Source organism: Oncorhynchus masou, chromosome 13 (assembly GCF_036934945.1).
Source record: "Oncorhynchus masou masou isolate Uvic2021 chromosome 13, UVic_Omas_1.1, whole genome shotgun sequence".
NCBI classification, from domain to species: Eukaryota; Metazoa; Chordata; class Actinopteri; order Salmoniformes; family Salmonidae; genus Oncorhynchus; species Oncorhynchus masou.
The window spans coordinates 92,863,638-92,881,088 of NC_088224.1; the positions used below are offsets into that span (position 1 = coordinate 92,863,638).

General features: G+C 47.9%; 1 protein-coding gene across 1 annotated transcript in view; it reads left to right on the top strand.

The window, feature by feature from the left end:
• LOC135553232 (1,4-alpha-glucan-branching enzyme-like) overlaps positions 1-17,451 on the top strand; it is a 124,238-nt gene that overhangs the window by 92,469 nt on the left and 14,318 nt on the right. Inside the window, exon 5 of the mRNA XM_064985406.1 lies at positions 9,052-9,187. Within this exon, the coding sequence (XP_064841478.1) occupies positions 9,052-9,187 (136 nt within the window). The remainder of the gene's footprint in view (positions 1-9,051; positions 9,188-17,451) is intronic.

Below are 17,451 nucleotides of genomic sequence, written 5' to 3' on the forward strand. Positions count from 1 at the left end.
TGAGTGGTGCAATTAGAAGGCATCATGTTAATGTTACTACTTAGCTTCGGCTGGTGGAGGTCCTGTAGAACCATGTCCAGATATAGAGTCTGTGGTGAAAAAGTTAAATGGAAAAAAGGTTAGCAACAAACCGCACAGCAGCACGTAAACATGTCTACAAGTTGTGTACAGGAAATGACGGGGAAAAGTGTTCTGAGTGTAGTTTGTCTTGGCGTCGGTTCACCAGGTGCAGGTCCTCCGGAGTGGATCTCGCTGGTTTTGGCGGGGTGTCCGTTGCTCTTGTGTGAGGTGCTGGGGCTGCGGTTGAGGGTGATGTCCTTCAGTCCTGGCAAAAATTTGAACTGCCATCTTGAAGAGGTGCACCTGAGTGTCAAGGCTGTTCAAGTCCATGGTGGAGTGTCGGGCCAGGTAGACGTTTGGTTTTGAGGCACAGTCCCGGGGGGGGGCTGGCTGGCTGGCTGGCTGGCTATCGTCTCTAGGCTGCTCGTCTGCAGGGCAGTTTGAAGATGAGGTGCGATCAAACTCATTCAAGATGGGGGAGTCCGTCACCAGGCTAGACCTTTTCATGCTGTGCTCTCGCTTTGATGCCGTAAAAGTTGAAAGTGTGTGAAGATTCCCAGCACCTCCACTGTTCCAGCCATGTACACCTTGACAGGTTGTTTCAGTTTCATGGTCCTCAATGTCTAGTCTTCTGAGTTTCCACTATGCGTCATAACCTCTTTCTTGACAGAGGGGGAAGGGTGCTCCGTTATAGCACTGTGCCCTGCCAGGGGATGTTTGTGTTAATATAGCACTGTGCCATGCCAGGGGATGTTTGTGTTAATATAGCACTGTGCCATGCCAGGGGATGTTTGTGTTAATATAGCACTGTGTCATGCCAGGGGATGGTCTGGTTAATATAGCACTGTGCCAGGGGATGGTCTGGTTAATATAGCTCTGTACCAGGGGATGGTCTGGTTAATATAGCACTGTGCCAGGGGATGTTTGTGTTAATATAGCAGGGATGGTCTGGTTAATATCGCTCTGTATCAGGGGATGGTCTGGTTAATATAACACTGTGCCAGGGGATGTTTGTGTTAATATAACACTCTACCAGGGGATGGTCTGGTTAATATAGCACTGTGCTAGGGGATGGTCTGGTTAATATAGCTCTGTACCAGGGGATGGTCTGGTTAATATAGCACTTTACCATGGGATGGTCAAGTTAATATAGCACTGTACCAGGGGATGGTCTGTGTTAATATAGCACTGTACCAGGGGATGGTCTGGTTAATATAGCACTGTACCAGGGGATGGTCTGGTTAATATAGCACTGTACCAGGGGATGGTCTGGTTAATATAGCACTGTGTCATGCCAGGGGATGGTCTGGTTAATATAGCACTGTACCAGGGGATGGTCTGGTTAATATAGCACTGTACCAGGGGATGGTCTGGTTAATATAGCACTGTACCAGGGGATGGTCTGGTTAATATAACACTGTCTGGTTAATATAGCACTCTTCCAGGGGATGGTCTGGTTAATATAGCACTGTACCAGGGGATGGTCTGGTTAATATAGCACTGTACCAGGGGATGGTCTGGTTAATATAGCACTGTACCAGGGGATGGTCTGGTTAATATAGCACTGTACCAGGGGATGGTCTGGTTAATATAGCACTGTACCAGGGGATGATCTGGTTAATATAGCACTGTACCAGGGGATGGTCTGGTTAATATAGCACTGTACCAGTGCTGGTTAATATAGCACTGTACCAGGGGATGGTCTGGTTAATATAGCACTGTCTGGTTAATATATAGCACTGTACCAGGGGATGTCTGGTTAATATAGCACTGTACCAGGGGGTGGTCTGGTTAATATAGCACTGTACCAGGGGATGGTCTGGTTAATATAGCACTGTACCAGGGGGTGATCTGGTTAATATAGCACTGTACCAGGGGATGGTCTGGTTAATATAGCACTGTACCAGGGGTCTGGTTATGGTAATATAGCACTGTACCAGGGGATGGCTGGTTAATATAACTCTGTACCAGGGGATGGTCTGGTTAATATAGCACTGTACCAGGGGATGGTCTGGTTAATATAGCAGGGATGGTCTGGTTAATATAACTCTGTACCAGGGGATGGTCTGGTTAATATAACACTGTACCAGGGGATGGTCTGGTTAATATAGCACTGTACCAGGGATGGTCTGGTTCATATAACACTGTGTCTTGCCAGGGGATGGTCTGGTTAATATAACACTGTGTCATGCCAGGGGCTGGTCTGGTTAATATAGCACTGTACCAGGGGATGGTCTGGTTAATATAGCACTGTACCAGGGGATGGTCTGGTTAATATAGCACTGTACCAGGGGATGGTCTGGTTAATATAGCACTGTACCAGGGGATGGTCTGGTTAATATAGCACCAGGGGATGGTCTGGTTAATATAGCACTGTACCAGGGGATGGTCTGTTAATATAGCACTGTACCAGGGGATGGTCTGGTTAATATAGCTCTGTGCCAGGGGATGGTCTGGTTAATATAACACTGTACCAGGGGATGGTCTGGTTAATATAGCAGGGATGGTCTGGTTAATATAACTCTGTACCAGGGGATGGTCTGGTTAATATAGCACTGTACCAGGGGATGGTCTTTGTAGCAGTCAGCAAATAGTGTCTCTGGATTGTCCTTGAGAAGCTTCTTTTTTTAAACTTATTCTTCCTTTGTTTTTTTTGTTTTTTTACTTATGCCTTGCAGTGATGACCTCTGACCTCTGCACAGGGGGGAAGCCATGGAGCAGGGAGCATCAGAGGCCTCTGCATTTGGGTGGGCGAGACAGTGGAACTCTGCTGCCATTGTTGGGCTCAAGGGCTTTCTTAGTAGCCATACTAACTTAGCTTTATATAACAACATAACCTAGAGATTGTCTTTTTGTTTTGGGTTCAGAAGTAGCTTCAGACTGAACAGTTTTGGTTCGGATGGTATTTCCAGGTTTCTGCCGGTTCCTTTGGTTTGCTAGATGTTGTTTCTTGATAGTCCTTGTTTGTAAGAATCCTTCCAGGTCATTTTGTCCAGGTTTTTTTTGTTCAGGTTTGGATGTAGAGGTTAGTATCCTGTGTAAGTACAACTTCATCTACGTTTATTCAACTCTAATTCATTTCTTTTTTTAAATTCAGGATCCCACGAGATCATAACCTGTCTCTCCCTCTCTCCCTGTCTGTCTCTGTGTCTGTCTCTGTGTCTGTCTCTGTGTCTGTTTCTGTGTCTGTCTCTGTGTCTGTCTCTGTGTCTGTCTCTGTGTCTGTCTCTGTGTCTGTCTCTGTGTCTGTCTCTGTGTCTGTCTCTGTGTCTGTCTCTGTGTCTGTCTCTGTGTCTGTCTCTGTGTCTGTGTCTGTCTCTGTGTCTGTCTCTCTCTCTGTCTCTCTGTCTGTCTCTCTGTCTGTCTCTCCCTCTCCACCCTGTCGCTGATATTTCCATGTCTTTTTTTTTTAACAAGAGGCCCAATCATTATAACCTCTTCAGACAGAGGGGTCCTGAGCCCAGGTTGTTAGTGTACAAACAAACATACACACACACACACACACACGCGCTGTTCTGTTCCCTCCCCCCACTGGGTCGTTGTCTCTGTAAACACAACACTGTTATCATTTCATCTCTCTCATCATGGCTAGACTAGACTCCAGACAGACATATTGTCACACTGATGGAGAGTTCAATAAGTTCAGATCCTCAGGTTGTTTGTTAGTCACCGCTCTATAGTTTTGTGTCTTTAATCATGGCCAGACAGAAAGTGGGATGCGGACATGTAGTGTCATCAGCGTTCAATAACTTCTTCAGATCAGATATTGTTCCTGGCCCATCAAGATGGTGTCGATAGAGATGGCAGCTATGCTTCAAGTCCCTTGGAAACTGTGCAGTATTTCATTTTTTAAAAATGTATTTCTTACTGTTAGCCCAGAATACCTTAAGTGTTATTACATACAGCCGGGAAGAACTATTGGATATCAGAGAGATGTAAACTTACCAGCACAACCAGCACTACGACCAGGAATACGACTTTCCCAAAGCTTATCCTTTGTCTGCACCTCCCAGGGCATTTAAACTGATTCCAGAGGCGACCCAAAACAATGCCGTCGGAGGAGAGGGTGCCGGAAGGGGAGGGTGCCGGAAGGGGAGGGTGCCGGAAGGGGAGGGTGCCGGAAGGGGAGGGTGCCGGAAGGGGAGGGTGCCGGAAGGGGAGGGTGCCGGAAGGGGAGGGTGCCGGAAGGGGAGGGTGCCGTAAGGGGAGTGTGCCGGAGGGGGAGGGTGCCGGAGGGGGAGGGTGCCGGAGGGGGAGGGTGCCGGAGGGGGAGGGTGCCGGAGGGGGAGGGTGCCGGAGGGGGAGGGTGCCGGAGGGGGAGGGTGCCGGAAGGTAGGGTGCCGGAGGGGGAGGGTGCCGGAAGGTAGGGTGCCGGAGGGGGAGGGTGCCGGAGGGGGAGGGTGCCGGAGGGGGAGGGTGCCGGAGGGGGAGGGTGCCGGAAGGTAGGGTGCCGGAGGGGGAGCACTCTTCTAGTGAGGCTTCGGATGTGGGCCACCCACCGCTTCCCAGTATATTATTATTACTCGCTAATGTCCAGTCCCTAGTTGACAAAGTCAAGGAAATGCGGTCAAAAGTTGCTTTCAAAAGAGATATGAGGGATTGTAACATACTCTGTTTCGTGGAAACATGTCTAGCTTGGGACATGCTGTCGGAGTCCGTTCAGCCAACGGGGTTTTCAGTGCATTGCGCCGACAGGAACAAACATCTCTCTGGTAAGAAGAAGGGCGGGGTATGTTTCATGAACTTCATGAACAGGAACTCAAGTCCTTTTGTTCATCTGACCTAGAATTTCTCACAATCAAATGCTGACAGCATTATCTTCCAAGAGAACTCTTCTCAGTTATCGTCACAGCCGTGTATATCCCCCCGCAAGCGTATACCAAGACGGCCCTCAAGGAACTTCACTGGACTTTATGCAAACTGGAAACCATATATCCGGAGGCTGCATATCCGGAGGCTGCATTTATTGTAGTTGGGGATTTTAACTAAGCTCATTTGAGAACAAGGCTACCTAAAAATCTATCAGCATATCGATTGCAGTACACGAGCGAGTAACATGCTCGACCGCAATGCATACAAGGCCCTCCCCCTCCCTCCTTTTGGCAAATCTGACCATGACTCCATCTTGTTGCTCCCCTCCTATAGGCAGAAATGAAAACAGGACGTGCCCGTGTTTAGGTCTCGTTGGTATGACCAATCGGATTCTACGCTTCATGGTTGCTTCAATCACGCGAACTAGGATATGTTCCGAGTAGCCTCAGACATTAAACCTCTTGATACTCCCCATCCCGGATCCGGGATCGTGAATAAAGCCTCAGAGGCTCATTAGCATAATGCAACGTTAACGATTTCTGAAAATCGCAAATAAAATTAAAATAATGCGCCTGCTCTCAAGCTTAGCCTTTTCTTAACAACACTGTCATCTCAGATTTTCAAAATATGCTTTTGAACCATAGCAAATCAATCATTTGTGTAAGAGTATGCTAAGCTAGCTTAGCATTTTGCGTAGCATTTAGCACGCAACATATTCACAAAAACCAGATAACCAAATAAATAAAATCATTTACCTTTGAAGAGCTTCGGATGTTTTCAATGAGGAGACTCTCAGTTACATAGCAAATGTTTAGTTTTTCCTGAAAGAATCTTTGTGTAGGAGAAATCGCTCCGTTTTGTACATCACATTTGGCTACCGAAACGAACCGAAAATTCAGTCACCAAAACTTTTTCCGAATTAACTCCATAATATCGACCGAAACATGGCAAATGTTGTTTAGAATCAATCCTCAAGGTGTTTTTTCACATATCTCTTCATTGATATGCAGTTCGTGGAAGCCTACTTTCCCCTCAGAATCGCATGGAAAAATACCAGCAGCTGAAAATGACGCACCAATTTCGACGGAGGACACCGGGCGGACACCTAGAAAATGTAGTCTCTTATGGTCAATCTTCCAATGATATGCCTACAAATACATCACAATGCTGCAGACATCTTGGGGAAACGACAGAAAGGGCAGGCTCATTCCTCTCGCATTCACAGCCATATAAGGAGACAATGGAAAACAGAGCCTCAAAAATCCTGCTCATTTCCTGGTTGCCGTTTCATCTTGGTTTTGCCTGTAGCTCCCGTTCTAGGGCACCCACAGACAATATCTTTGCAGTTCTGGAAAATTCAGAGTGTTTTCTTTCCAAATGCATAGTCGAGCATCTTTTTGTGACAAAATATCTTGTTTAAAACGGGAACGTTTTTCATCCAAAAATGAAATTGCGCCCCCAGAGTTTCAAGAGGATAACATTGACGTATATGCTGACTCGGTGAGCGGGTCTATAAAGAAGTGTATAGGAGATGTACCCACTGTGACTATTAAAACCTTCCCTAACCAGAAACCGTGAATTGACGGCAGCATTTGCGCAAAACTGAAAGCATGTACCACCGCATTTAATCATGGCAAGGAGACTGGAAACATTACCGAATACAAATAGTGTAGTTATTCCCTCCGTAAGGCAATCAAACAAGCAAAGTGTCAGTATAGAGACAAAGTGGAGTCGCAATTCAACGGCTCAGACACGAGACGTATATGGCAGAGTCTACAGTCAATCACGGATTACAAAAAGAAAACCAGCCCCGTTGCGGGCACCGAAGTCTTGCTCCCAGACAAATTAAACAACCTCTTTGCTCGCTTTGTGGACAAAACAGTGCCACCGCCACGGCCCGCTACCAAAGACTGTGGGCTCTCCTTCTCCGTGGCCAACGTGAGTAAAACACAAGGCTGCCAGCCCAGATACCATCCTAGCCGCATACTCAGAGCATGCGCAGACCAGTTGGCTGGTGTGTTTACAGACATATTCAATCAAACCCTATCCCAGTCTGCTGTCCCCACATGCTTCAAGATGGCCACCATTGTTCCTGTTCCCAAGAAAGCAAAGGTAACTGAACTAAATGACTATCGCCCCGTTGCACTCATTTCTGTCATCATGAGGTGCTTTGAGAGACTAGTTGAGGATCATATCACCTCCACCCTACCTGACACACTAGACCCACTTCAATTTGCTTACCGGCCCTATAGGTCCACAGACGATGCAATCGACATCATACTGCACACTGCCCTATCCCATCTGGACAAGAGGAATACCTACGTAAGAATGCTGTTCCTTGACTACAGCTCAGCATTCAACAACAACAGTACCCTCAACTCCTCATTAAGCTTGACCCTTAATGACCCCGCCCCGGTGCAACTGAGTCCTGGACTTCCTGACGGGCCACCCCCAGGTGGTGAAGGTAGAAAACATCTCCACTACGCTGATCCTCAACACTGTAGCCCTACAAGGGTGCGTTCTCAGCCCTCTTCCTGTGCCATACATGCCTCCATCTCAATCATCACCTCCAGGAGAGTGAAGAAATGTGGCCTGTCACCAAAAACCCTCACTAACTTTTACAGGTGTACAATTTAGAGCATCCTGTCGGGCTGTATCACCACCTGGTACGGCAACTGCACCGCCCTCAACCGCAAGGCTCTCCAGAGGGTGGTGCGGTCTGCACAACGTATCACCGGGGGCAAACTACCTGCCCTCCAGGACACCTACAACACCCAATGTCACAGGAAGGACAAAAAAGATCATCAAGGACAACAGCCACCCGAGCCACTGCCTGTTCACCCCGCTATTATCCAGAAGGCGAGGTCAGTACAGGTGCATCAAAGCTGGGACAGAGATTGAAAAGCAGCTTCTAAGGCCATCAGACTGTTAAACAGCCACCACTAACACAGAGAGACAGCTGCCAACCTACAGACTTGATATCATTGGCCACTTTAATAAATGGAACACTAGTCACTTTAATAAATGGAAAACTAGTGACTTTAATAAATGGAACACTAGTCACTTTAATAAATGGAACACTAGTCACTTTAATAAATGGAACACTAGTCACTTTAATAATGTCACTTTAATAAATGGAACACTAGTCACTTTAATAAATGGAACACTAGTCACTTTAATAAATGGAACACTAGTCACTTTAATAAATGGAACACTAGTCACTTTAATAAATGGAACACTAGTCACTTTAATAAATGGAACACTAGTCACTTTAATAAATGGAACACTAGTCACTTTAATAATGGAACACTAGTCACTTTAATAAATGGAACACTAGTCACTTTAATAATGTTTACATTTCTCACATTACTCATCTCATATGTATATACTGAATACTGTATCCTTCACTATCTATTCTTTACTGTCTAGTGCATCTTAGCCGCTATGTCACTGCTCATCTCATATGTATATACTGAATACTGTATCCTTCACTATCTATTCTTTACTGTCTAGTGCATCTTAGCCGCTATGTCACTGCTCATCCATATATTTTATACTTATATATTCTCATCCCGTTCCTTTACTAGATTGTGTGTATAAGGTGTTATTGTGGAATTTGTTAGATATTACCTGTTAGATACTGTTTGATCTAGAAGCATAAGCATTTCACTACACTCACAATAACATCTACTAACCATGTGTATGTGACCAATAACATCTGCTAACCATGTGTATGTGACCAATAACATCTGCTAACCATGTGTATGTGACCAATAACATCTACTAACCATGTGTATGTGACTAACCAACCATGTGTATGTGACCAATAACATCTACTAACCATGTGTATGTGACCAATAACATCTGCTAACCATGTGTAAGTGACCAATAACATCTGCTATCCATGTGTATGTGACCAATAAATTGTCCTTGCATCCATTAGCTCAATGAATTTTAATGGTCATATTTCTCTAGCCCCTCCCTCAGCTTTTTCCCAAAACAGTTGCGGGGTGGTAACTTTGTTATTGTTTAAAAATGCAGATTGCCCCTTTTTAACTGAACACCTCCATACGTTGTCGTTTGCTTGAAGCATGTTAACAAATCCAGTTTCCTCTGTATATTTCAGTTTTTCACGTTTCAGCTGTTCTTCATTCCTGCGTTCCTTCTCCTCCCCTCCAGCACATCCACCCTCGCCCCAAGAAGCCCCAGAGTTTACGGATCTACGAGTCCCATGTGGGCATCGCCTCACCTGACCCTAAAGTCGCCTCCTACACCAACTTCACAACCAATGTCCTGCCTCGAATAAAAGACTTGGGTAAGAGATTACATACCTGGGCAACAGATCAGAGCTACCTAGACCTGGGCAACAGATCACAGAGCTATCTAGACCTGGGCAACAGATCACAGAGCTATCTAGACCTGGGCAACAGATCACAGAGCTATCTAGACCTGGGCCACAGATCACAGAGCTATCTAGACCTGGGCCACAGATCACAGAGCTATCTAGACCTGGGCAACAGATCAGAGCTATCTAGACCTGGGCAACAGATCACAGAGCTATCTAGACCTGGGCAACATATCACAGAGCTATCTAGACCTGGGCAACAGATCACAGAGCTATCTAGACCTGGGCAACAGATCACAGAGCTATCTAGACCTGGGCAACAGATCACAGAGCTATCTAGACCTGGGCAACAGATCACAGAGCTATCTAGACCTGGGCAACAGATCACAGAGCTATCTAGACCTGGGCAACATATCACAGAGCTATCTAGACCTGGGCAACAGATCACAGAGCTATCTAGACCTGGGCAACAGATCACAGATATCTAGACCTGGGCAACATATCACAGAGCTATCTAGACCTGGGCAAAAGATCAGAGCTATCTAGACCTGGGCAACAGATCACAGAGCTATCTAGACCTGGGCAACAGATCACAGAGCTATCTAGACCTGGGCAACATATCACAGAGCTATCTAGACCTGGGCCACAGATCACAGAGCTATCTAGACCTGGGCCACAGATCACAGAGCTATCTAGACCTGGGCCACAGATCACAGAGCTATCTAGACCTGGGCAACAGATCACAGAGCTATCTAGACCTGGGCAACAGATCACAGAGCTATCTAGACCTGGGCAACAGATCACAGAGCTATCTAGACCTGGGCAACAGATCACAGAGCTATCTAGACCTGGGCCACAGATCACAGAGCTATCTAGACCTGGGCAACATATCACAGAGCTATCTAGACCTGGGCAACAGATCACAGAGCTATCTAGACCTGGGCCACAGATCACAGAGCTATCTAGACCTGGTCAACATATCACAGAGCTATCTAGACCTGGGCAACAGATCACAGAGCTATCTAGACCTGGGCAACAGATCTAGACCTGGGCCACAGATCACAGAGCTATCTAGACCTGGGCAACATATCACAGAGCTATCTAGACCTGGGCAACAGATCACAGAGCTATCTAGACCTGGGCAACAGATCACAGAGCTATCTAGACCTGGGCAACAGATCACAGAGCTATCTAGACCTGGGCCACAGATCACAGAGCTATCTAGACCTGGTCAACAGATCACAGAGCTATCTAGACCTGGGCAACAGATCACAGAGCTATCTAGACCTGGGCAACAGATCACAGAGCTATCTAGACCTGGGCAACATATCACAGAGCTATCTAGACCTGGGCAACAGATCACAGAGCTATCTGACCTGGGCAACATATCACAGATCAGACCTGGGCAACATATCACAGAGCTATCTAGACCTGGGCAACAGATCACAGAGCTATCAGACCTGGTCAACATATCACAGAGCTATCTAGACCTGGGCCACAGATCACTATCTAGACCTGGGCAACAGATCACAGAGCTATCTAGACCTGGGCAACCTGGGCCACAGATCACAGAGCTATCTAGACCTGGGCAACAGATCACATAGCTATCTAGACCTGGGCAACATATCACAGAGCTATCTAGACCTGGGCAACATATCACAGAGCTATCTAGACCTGGGCAACAGATCACAGAGCTATCTAGACCTGGGCAACAGATCACAGAGCTATCTAGACCTGGGCAACATATCACAGATCACAGAGCTATCTAGACCTGGGCAACAGATCACAGAGCTATCTAGACCTGGGCAACAGATCAGAGCTATCTAGACCTGGGCAACAGATCATATCTACCTAGACCTGGGCAACATATCACAGAGCTATCTAGACCTGGTCAACATATCACAGACCTAGACCTGGCAACAGATCACAGAGCTATCTAGACCTGGGCAACAGATCACAGAGCTATCTAGACCTGGGCAACATATCACAGAGCTATCACAGAGCTATCTAGACCTGGGCCACAGATCACAGATCACCTGGTCAACATATCACAGAGCTAGACCTGGGCCACAGATCAGACCTGACCTGGGCCACAGATCACAGAGCTATCTAGACCTGGGCCACAGATACAGAGCTATCTAGACCTGGGCCACAGATCACAGAGCTATCTAGACCTGGGCAACAGATCTCATCTATCTAGACCTGTGCAACAGATCACAGAGCTATCTAGACCTGAGCAACAGATCACAGAGCTATCTAGACCTGGGCAACAGATCTCATCTATCTAGACCTGTGCAACAGATCACAGAGCTATCTAGACCTGGGCCACAGCACAGAGCTATCTAGATCACAGATCACAGCTATCTAGACCTGGGCCACAGATCACAGAGCTATCTAGACCTGGGCAACATATCACAGAGCTACCTAGACCTGGGCAACAGATCACAGAGCTATCTAGACCTGGGCAACAGATCACAGAGCTATCTAGACCTGGGCCACAGATCACAGAGCTATCTAGACCTGGGCCACAGATCACAGAGCTATCTAGACCTGGGCCACAGATCACAGAGCTATCTAGACCTGGGCCACAGATCACAGAGCTATCTAGACCTGGGCCACAGATCACAGAGCTATCTAGACCTGGGCCACGGATCACAGAGCTATCTAGACCTGGGCCACGGATCACAGAGCTATCTAGACCTGGGCCACGGATCACAGAGCTATCTAGACCTGGGCCACGGATCACAGAGCTATCTAGACCTGGGCCACGGATCACAGAGCTATCTAGACCTGGGCAACAGATCTCATCTATCTAGACCTGTGCAACAGATCACAGAGCTATCTAGACCTGAGCAACAGATCACAGAGCTATCTAGACCTGGGCAACAGATTTTAGCACTATCTAGACCTGGGCCACAGATCACAGAGCTATCTAGACCTGGGCAACAGATCACAGAGCTATCTAGACCTGGGCCACAGATCTCATCTATCTAGACCTGGGCAACAGATTTTAGCACTATCTAGACCTGGGCCACAGATCACAGAGCTATCTAGACCTGGGCAACAGATCACAGAGCTATCTAGACCTGGGCCACAGATCACAGAGCTATCTAGACCTGGGCCACAGATCACAGAGCTATCTAGACCTGGGCCACAGATCACAGAGCTATCTAGACCTGGGCCAGAAATTATATTTCTATGGCTATAATACATTTTGTCTGTCTCCCAAATGGCAGACCATCCCATATATAGTGCACTAGACTCTATCCCTATGGGCCCTGTTCAAAAAGAAGTACACTATATAGGGAATAGCATGTCATTTGGGATGCACGCTTCCTGTCCGAACACATGCATTTCCTTCCCCTGCTTCCAGCCTTTAGCTACAGCAAATCGTTGAGCTGGTGTTTTGCTGTCTGCTACAGGTCTGGTAAACACAAAATTGCTAAAACATGGTTTCTCTTTCATCTAGTAGTGTGTAGTAGTGTGTGGGGCTGTAAAGGGGATGGTCAGTCCTGAACAGAGCAACATCTCCTCATTTGTCTTCTACCATCCAAGAGACTGTTATAAAGTGCACAGATGTAAGCCTTGAAAAACTTGTGTGTATACTCCTAACAAGACTAGACTTTGTTTAAAGTTTAGAAACTCAACAGATGAGGAAAGGGGAGTGGAGAGGGGAAAGGGGAGTAGAGAAAGGAGAGTGGAGAGGGGAAAGGGGAGTAGAGAAAGGAGAGTGGAGAGGGGAAAGGGGAGTAGAGAAAGGAGAGTGGAGAGGGAAAGGGGAGTAGAGAAAGGAGGAGAGGGAAAGGAGAGTGGAGAGGGGAAAGGAGAGTAGAGAGGGGAAAGGGGAGTGGAGAAAGGAGAGTGGAGAGAGGAAAGGAGAAAGGAGAGTGGAGAGGGGAAAGGAGAGTGGAGAGTGGAAAGGGGAGTAGAGAAAGGAGAGTGGAGAGTGGAAAGGGGAGTAGAGAAAGGAGAGTGGAGAGGGGAAAGGGGAGTAGAGAAAGGAGAGTGGAGAGGGGAAAGGGGAGTAGAGAAAGGAGAGTGGAGAGGGGAAAGGAGAGTGGAGAGGGGAAAGGAGAGTGGAGAGGGGAAAGGAGAGTAGAGAGGGAAAGGGGAGTAGAGAAAGGAGAGTGGAGAGGGAAAGGAGAGTGGAGAGGGGAAAAGGGGAGTAGAGAAAGGGGAGCAGAGAAAGGAGAGTGGAGAGAAGAAAGGGCAGTAGAGAAAGGAGAGTGGAGAGTGGAGTGGGGAAAGGAGAGTGGAGAGTGGAGAGGGGAAAGGGGAGTAGAGAAAGGAGAGTGAAGAGGGGAAAGGGGAGTAGAGAAGAGAAGAGGGGAGGGGAGTGGAGGAGGGGAGAGGGAGGGAGTAGAGAAATGAGAGTGGAAAGGGGAGAGGGAGAAGGGGGAAAGGGGAGTAGAGAAAGGAGAGTGGAGAGGGGAAAGGGGAGTAGAGAAAGGAGAGTGGAGAGGGGAAAGGGGAGTAGAGAAAGGGAAAGGGTGGATGACGAGGGAGAGAAGTGAGGGTCGTAGAGCAGAGGGAGAGTGGAAAGGGGAGTAGGGGAAAGGGTGTATGATGAGGGAGAGAATACGAGGGTCGTAGAGCAGAGGGAGAGTGGAGTGGAGAGGAGAGGGGTCAGGGGAGTAGAGAAAGGGAAAGGGTGTATGACGAGGGAGAGAAGCGAGGGTCGTAGGGGAGGGAAGGAGAGGACAGGGGAAAGGGGAGGGAAGGAGAGGAGAGGGGAAAGGGGAGGGAATGAGAGGAGAGGGGAAAGGGGAGGGAAGGAGAGGACAGGGGAAAGGGGAGGAAGGAGGAGGAGAGGGGGGGAAAGGGGAGGGAAGGGAGGAAGGAGGGGAAAGGGGAGGGAAGTAGAGGAATAGGGGAAAGGGAGGGAAGGAAGGAGAGGGGAAAGGGAAGGGAATGAGAGGAGAGGGGAAAGGGGAGGAGGAGGGGGAGGGAAAGGAGGGGGGAAAGGAGAGGGAGAGGGGAAAGGGGAGGGAAGGAGAGGAGAGGGAAGGGGAGGGATGGAGAGGGGAAGGGGAGGAGAGGAGAGGAGGGAAAGGGGAGGGATGGAGGGAGAGGGGAAAGGGGAGGGAAGGAGGGGAGGGTGAAGGAGAGGAGTGGGGAAAGGGGAGGGAAGGAGAGGAGAGGGGAAAGGGGAGGGAAGTAGAGGAATAGGGGAAAGGGGAGGGAAGGAGAGGAGAGGGGAAAGGGGAGGGAATGAGAGGAGAGGGGAAAGGGGAGGAGAGGAGAGGGGGAGGGAATGAGAGGGAGGGGAAAGGGGAAGAGGAGGGGAGGGAAGGAGGGGGGGAAAGGGGAGGGAAGGAGGGGAAAGGGGAGGAGAGGGGAAAGGGGAGGGATGGAGAGGGGAAAGGGGAGGAGAGGAGAGGAGGGTGGAAAGGGGAGGGATGGAGAGGAGAGGGGAAAGGGGAGGGATGGAGAGGAAAGGGGAGGAGAGGAGAGGAGATGGGGAAAGGGGAGGAGAGGAGGGGAAAGGGGAGGGATGGAGAGGGGAGGGATGGAGAGGAGAGGGGAAAGGGGAGGGATGGAGAGGAGAGGGGAAAGGGGAGGGAATGAGAGGAGATGGGGAAGGGAAGGAGAGGAGAGGTCATTCTCTGTCATTATGCTCCTCCATCAGAGCAGCAGTGGTCCTTGACCCTGCCTGGTGACCTGCTGTGCTACTGTCTGTCTGTCCCTAACACGAGCCAGCGCTGTTCAAGGGCCTCTTCAGACCTAGCCCTGTGTGTGTGTGTGTGTGTGTGTGTGTGGCAAGATGGCGCCGACAGACACGGTTTCCCTGCTCCTAGACAACTTTGCAGAATTATTATTATTTGAAATACGTTATTTGCTGAGAACATTTCTTGTATTATTACTACATCCAGAAATAACTTCTGGATATTAGATCGAAATTCGACCTGGATCCTTTTGTTTGATCTTCCTGCTCTATTTATCCCAAAATACTGGAGAAGCGGTAGAAGGATTAGGGCCCTAGTCAATGTCAAGAGGCATGCCTACCATCCACCGCTTCAGAGTATATTACTCACTAACGTTCAGTCCCTGGACTAATGAGTAGACGAGCTCAGGGCGAGGATCTCCTTCCAGAGAAAGATCAGGGTCTGTAACATACACTGTTTCAATCAAGTTTGCTGACGACACAACAGTATTAGGCTTAGGATTACCAACAAATATGAGACGGCCTACAGAGAGGAGGTGAGAGCCCCTGGCAGAGTGGTGCCAGGAAAATAACCTCTCCCTCAACATCAACAAATCATAGGAGCTGATCGTAGACTTCAGGAAACAGCAGAGGGAGCACGCCCCTATCCACATCAACGGAACCGCAGTGGAGAAGGTGCAAAGCTTCAAGTTCCTCGGCGTACACATCACTGACAATCTGAAATGGTCCACCCAAAGGAGCTGATCGTGGACGACAGGAGACGGCAGCGAAAGCGCGCCCCCATCCACATAGACGGCACCGCGGTGGAGAGGGTCAAGTTTTGCGGCATCACTGATGACCAGAAGTGATCCCTTCACACAGACAGCATGGTGAAGAAGGCACAACACAGCCTCTTCAATCTCAGGAGGCTGAAGAAGTTTAGATTGGCCCAGTTAGACCCTCCTATCTATATATATGTTATATATATAATAGTATATATGATATATATGTATATATGATATTCCTGTCTCTGACACAGATTTGTCTGGATTACGTGTGTGTGTGTTTTTTATTGCTAGGTATTACAGCACTGTTGGAACATAACAAAAAAAAAAACTATCATCTTGCTACACCTGCGATAACATCTGCAAATATCTGTACGAGATCAATAAAATTTGATTTGTGTGTATGGGAACCCAAGCCAGACTGTCAGTTTGCTGCGGAACAAAGCCACCTCTGCAGTCAACATCCTGTTTGCAGTCTTCTGCCAGATCCATCCAGACACCTGAAGTGGTCATTACCACTGAACAGAAAAGGGGGATGGGAGGGAGGAGATGGCAGTGCTCAGACCAGTGTCCCAAACGACACCCTATTCCCTATTTCCTTCATTATGTTTGACCAGATTCCTATGTGCACTACAAAGGGAGAATGGGGTTCTGTTTGGGAAACAGGTCTGGACTCAGCTGGTTGTCTGTCGGCTTCCGTCTGATGTCCCTCTGAACCATTCATCACTATTAACACCAGTCTCTGGTGCCCCCTGTGTCCTGCGTACACACACACACACACACACACACACACACACACACACACACACAAAAAATCCTGCTGGAGATTCTTGATCTCCTTTACTCAATGTTTTATTCGATATAAAATGAAACACTGAATAGAGTCCTAGACTATTATAGTTTGTCTACTTGAGAACGTGGTGATTTTCACCACATTTACTTTGATTGTAATGTGATGGTTGCCTCTCTCGCTCTCTGTAGTACGACTGGAAGTGTTATTTAAATACCAGTTGAATAAAGACGTGCCAAACTGAGCTCCTTCTCTTTGTCCCAGAGGTGTGTCCTACAGAATTTTTAAGGCTTTATCCCAACCAGCACTCTAGTCCCTAATATAGTGCATTAATCTCTGACCAGAGCCTATTGACAAGCCCATAGGGCTCTATGTAGGCAAGAAGGTGACATTTTTGGGACGCTACCTTACTGTAATTCTTCTGCATTTCAAGTAGGATCTGCGCTATTGAGGGTATTAAAGGGGGCAGATATTGCTGCTCCAGCAAGCTGTGGAGTGCCTCTGATATGAACCACGTTTCTTCCTCGGCTTAACGTTTGCTTATGGGAATGGGGAAGCAGAGCAGCGACACACTCTTTCTGCCGATGCAAATTCACTCGTGCGTCCCAAATTGCAACCTATCCTCTATGTAGTGCACTACTTTTGGTCAAGACCAATGGCAGTAGTGGTTAAAAGAAGTGCACTACATAGGGAATATGGTGTCATTTGGGGATGTAGTCGATCTGACGAAGAACCAACCTGCAACAGTTCAAGGAATATGTACAGTACGATTCTCTTTTTAAACATTTTTTTACACGAGGAGAAATGTTACTGTCCTCGTTTCCAGAGACAGACATCTGTCTGTTCCACAGCTGCCCCCCCCCACCCCCCCACACCCATCCCCTGCCTCAGCTCATTTCCAGAAGGAGAGAGACTGAAAAGGAAACTTCCTCTCACCCCTCTGTTCTGTCACACCTCGTCAGAAGCTGTTTTTCCTCTCGTCTGAAAGAATCCGAGACAGAGTTATTTATTTATA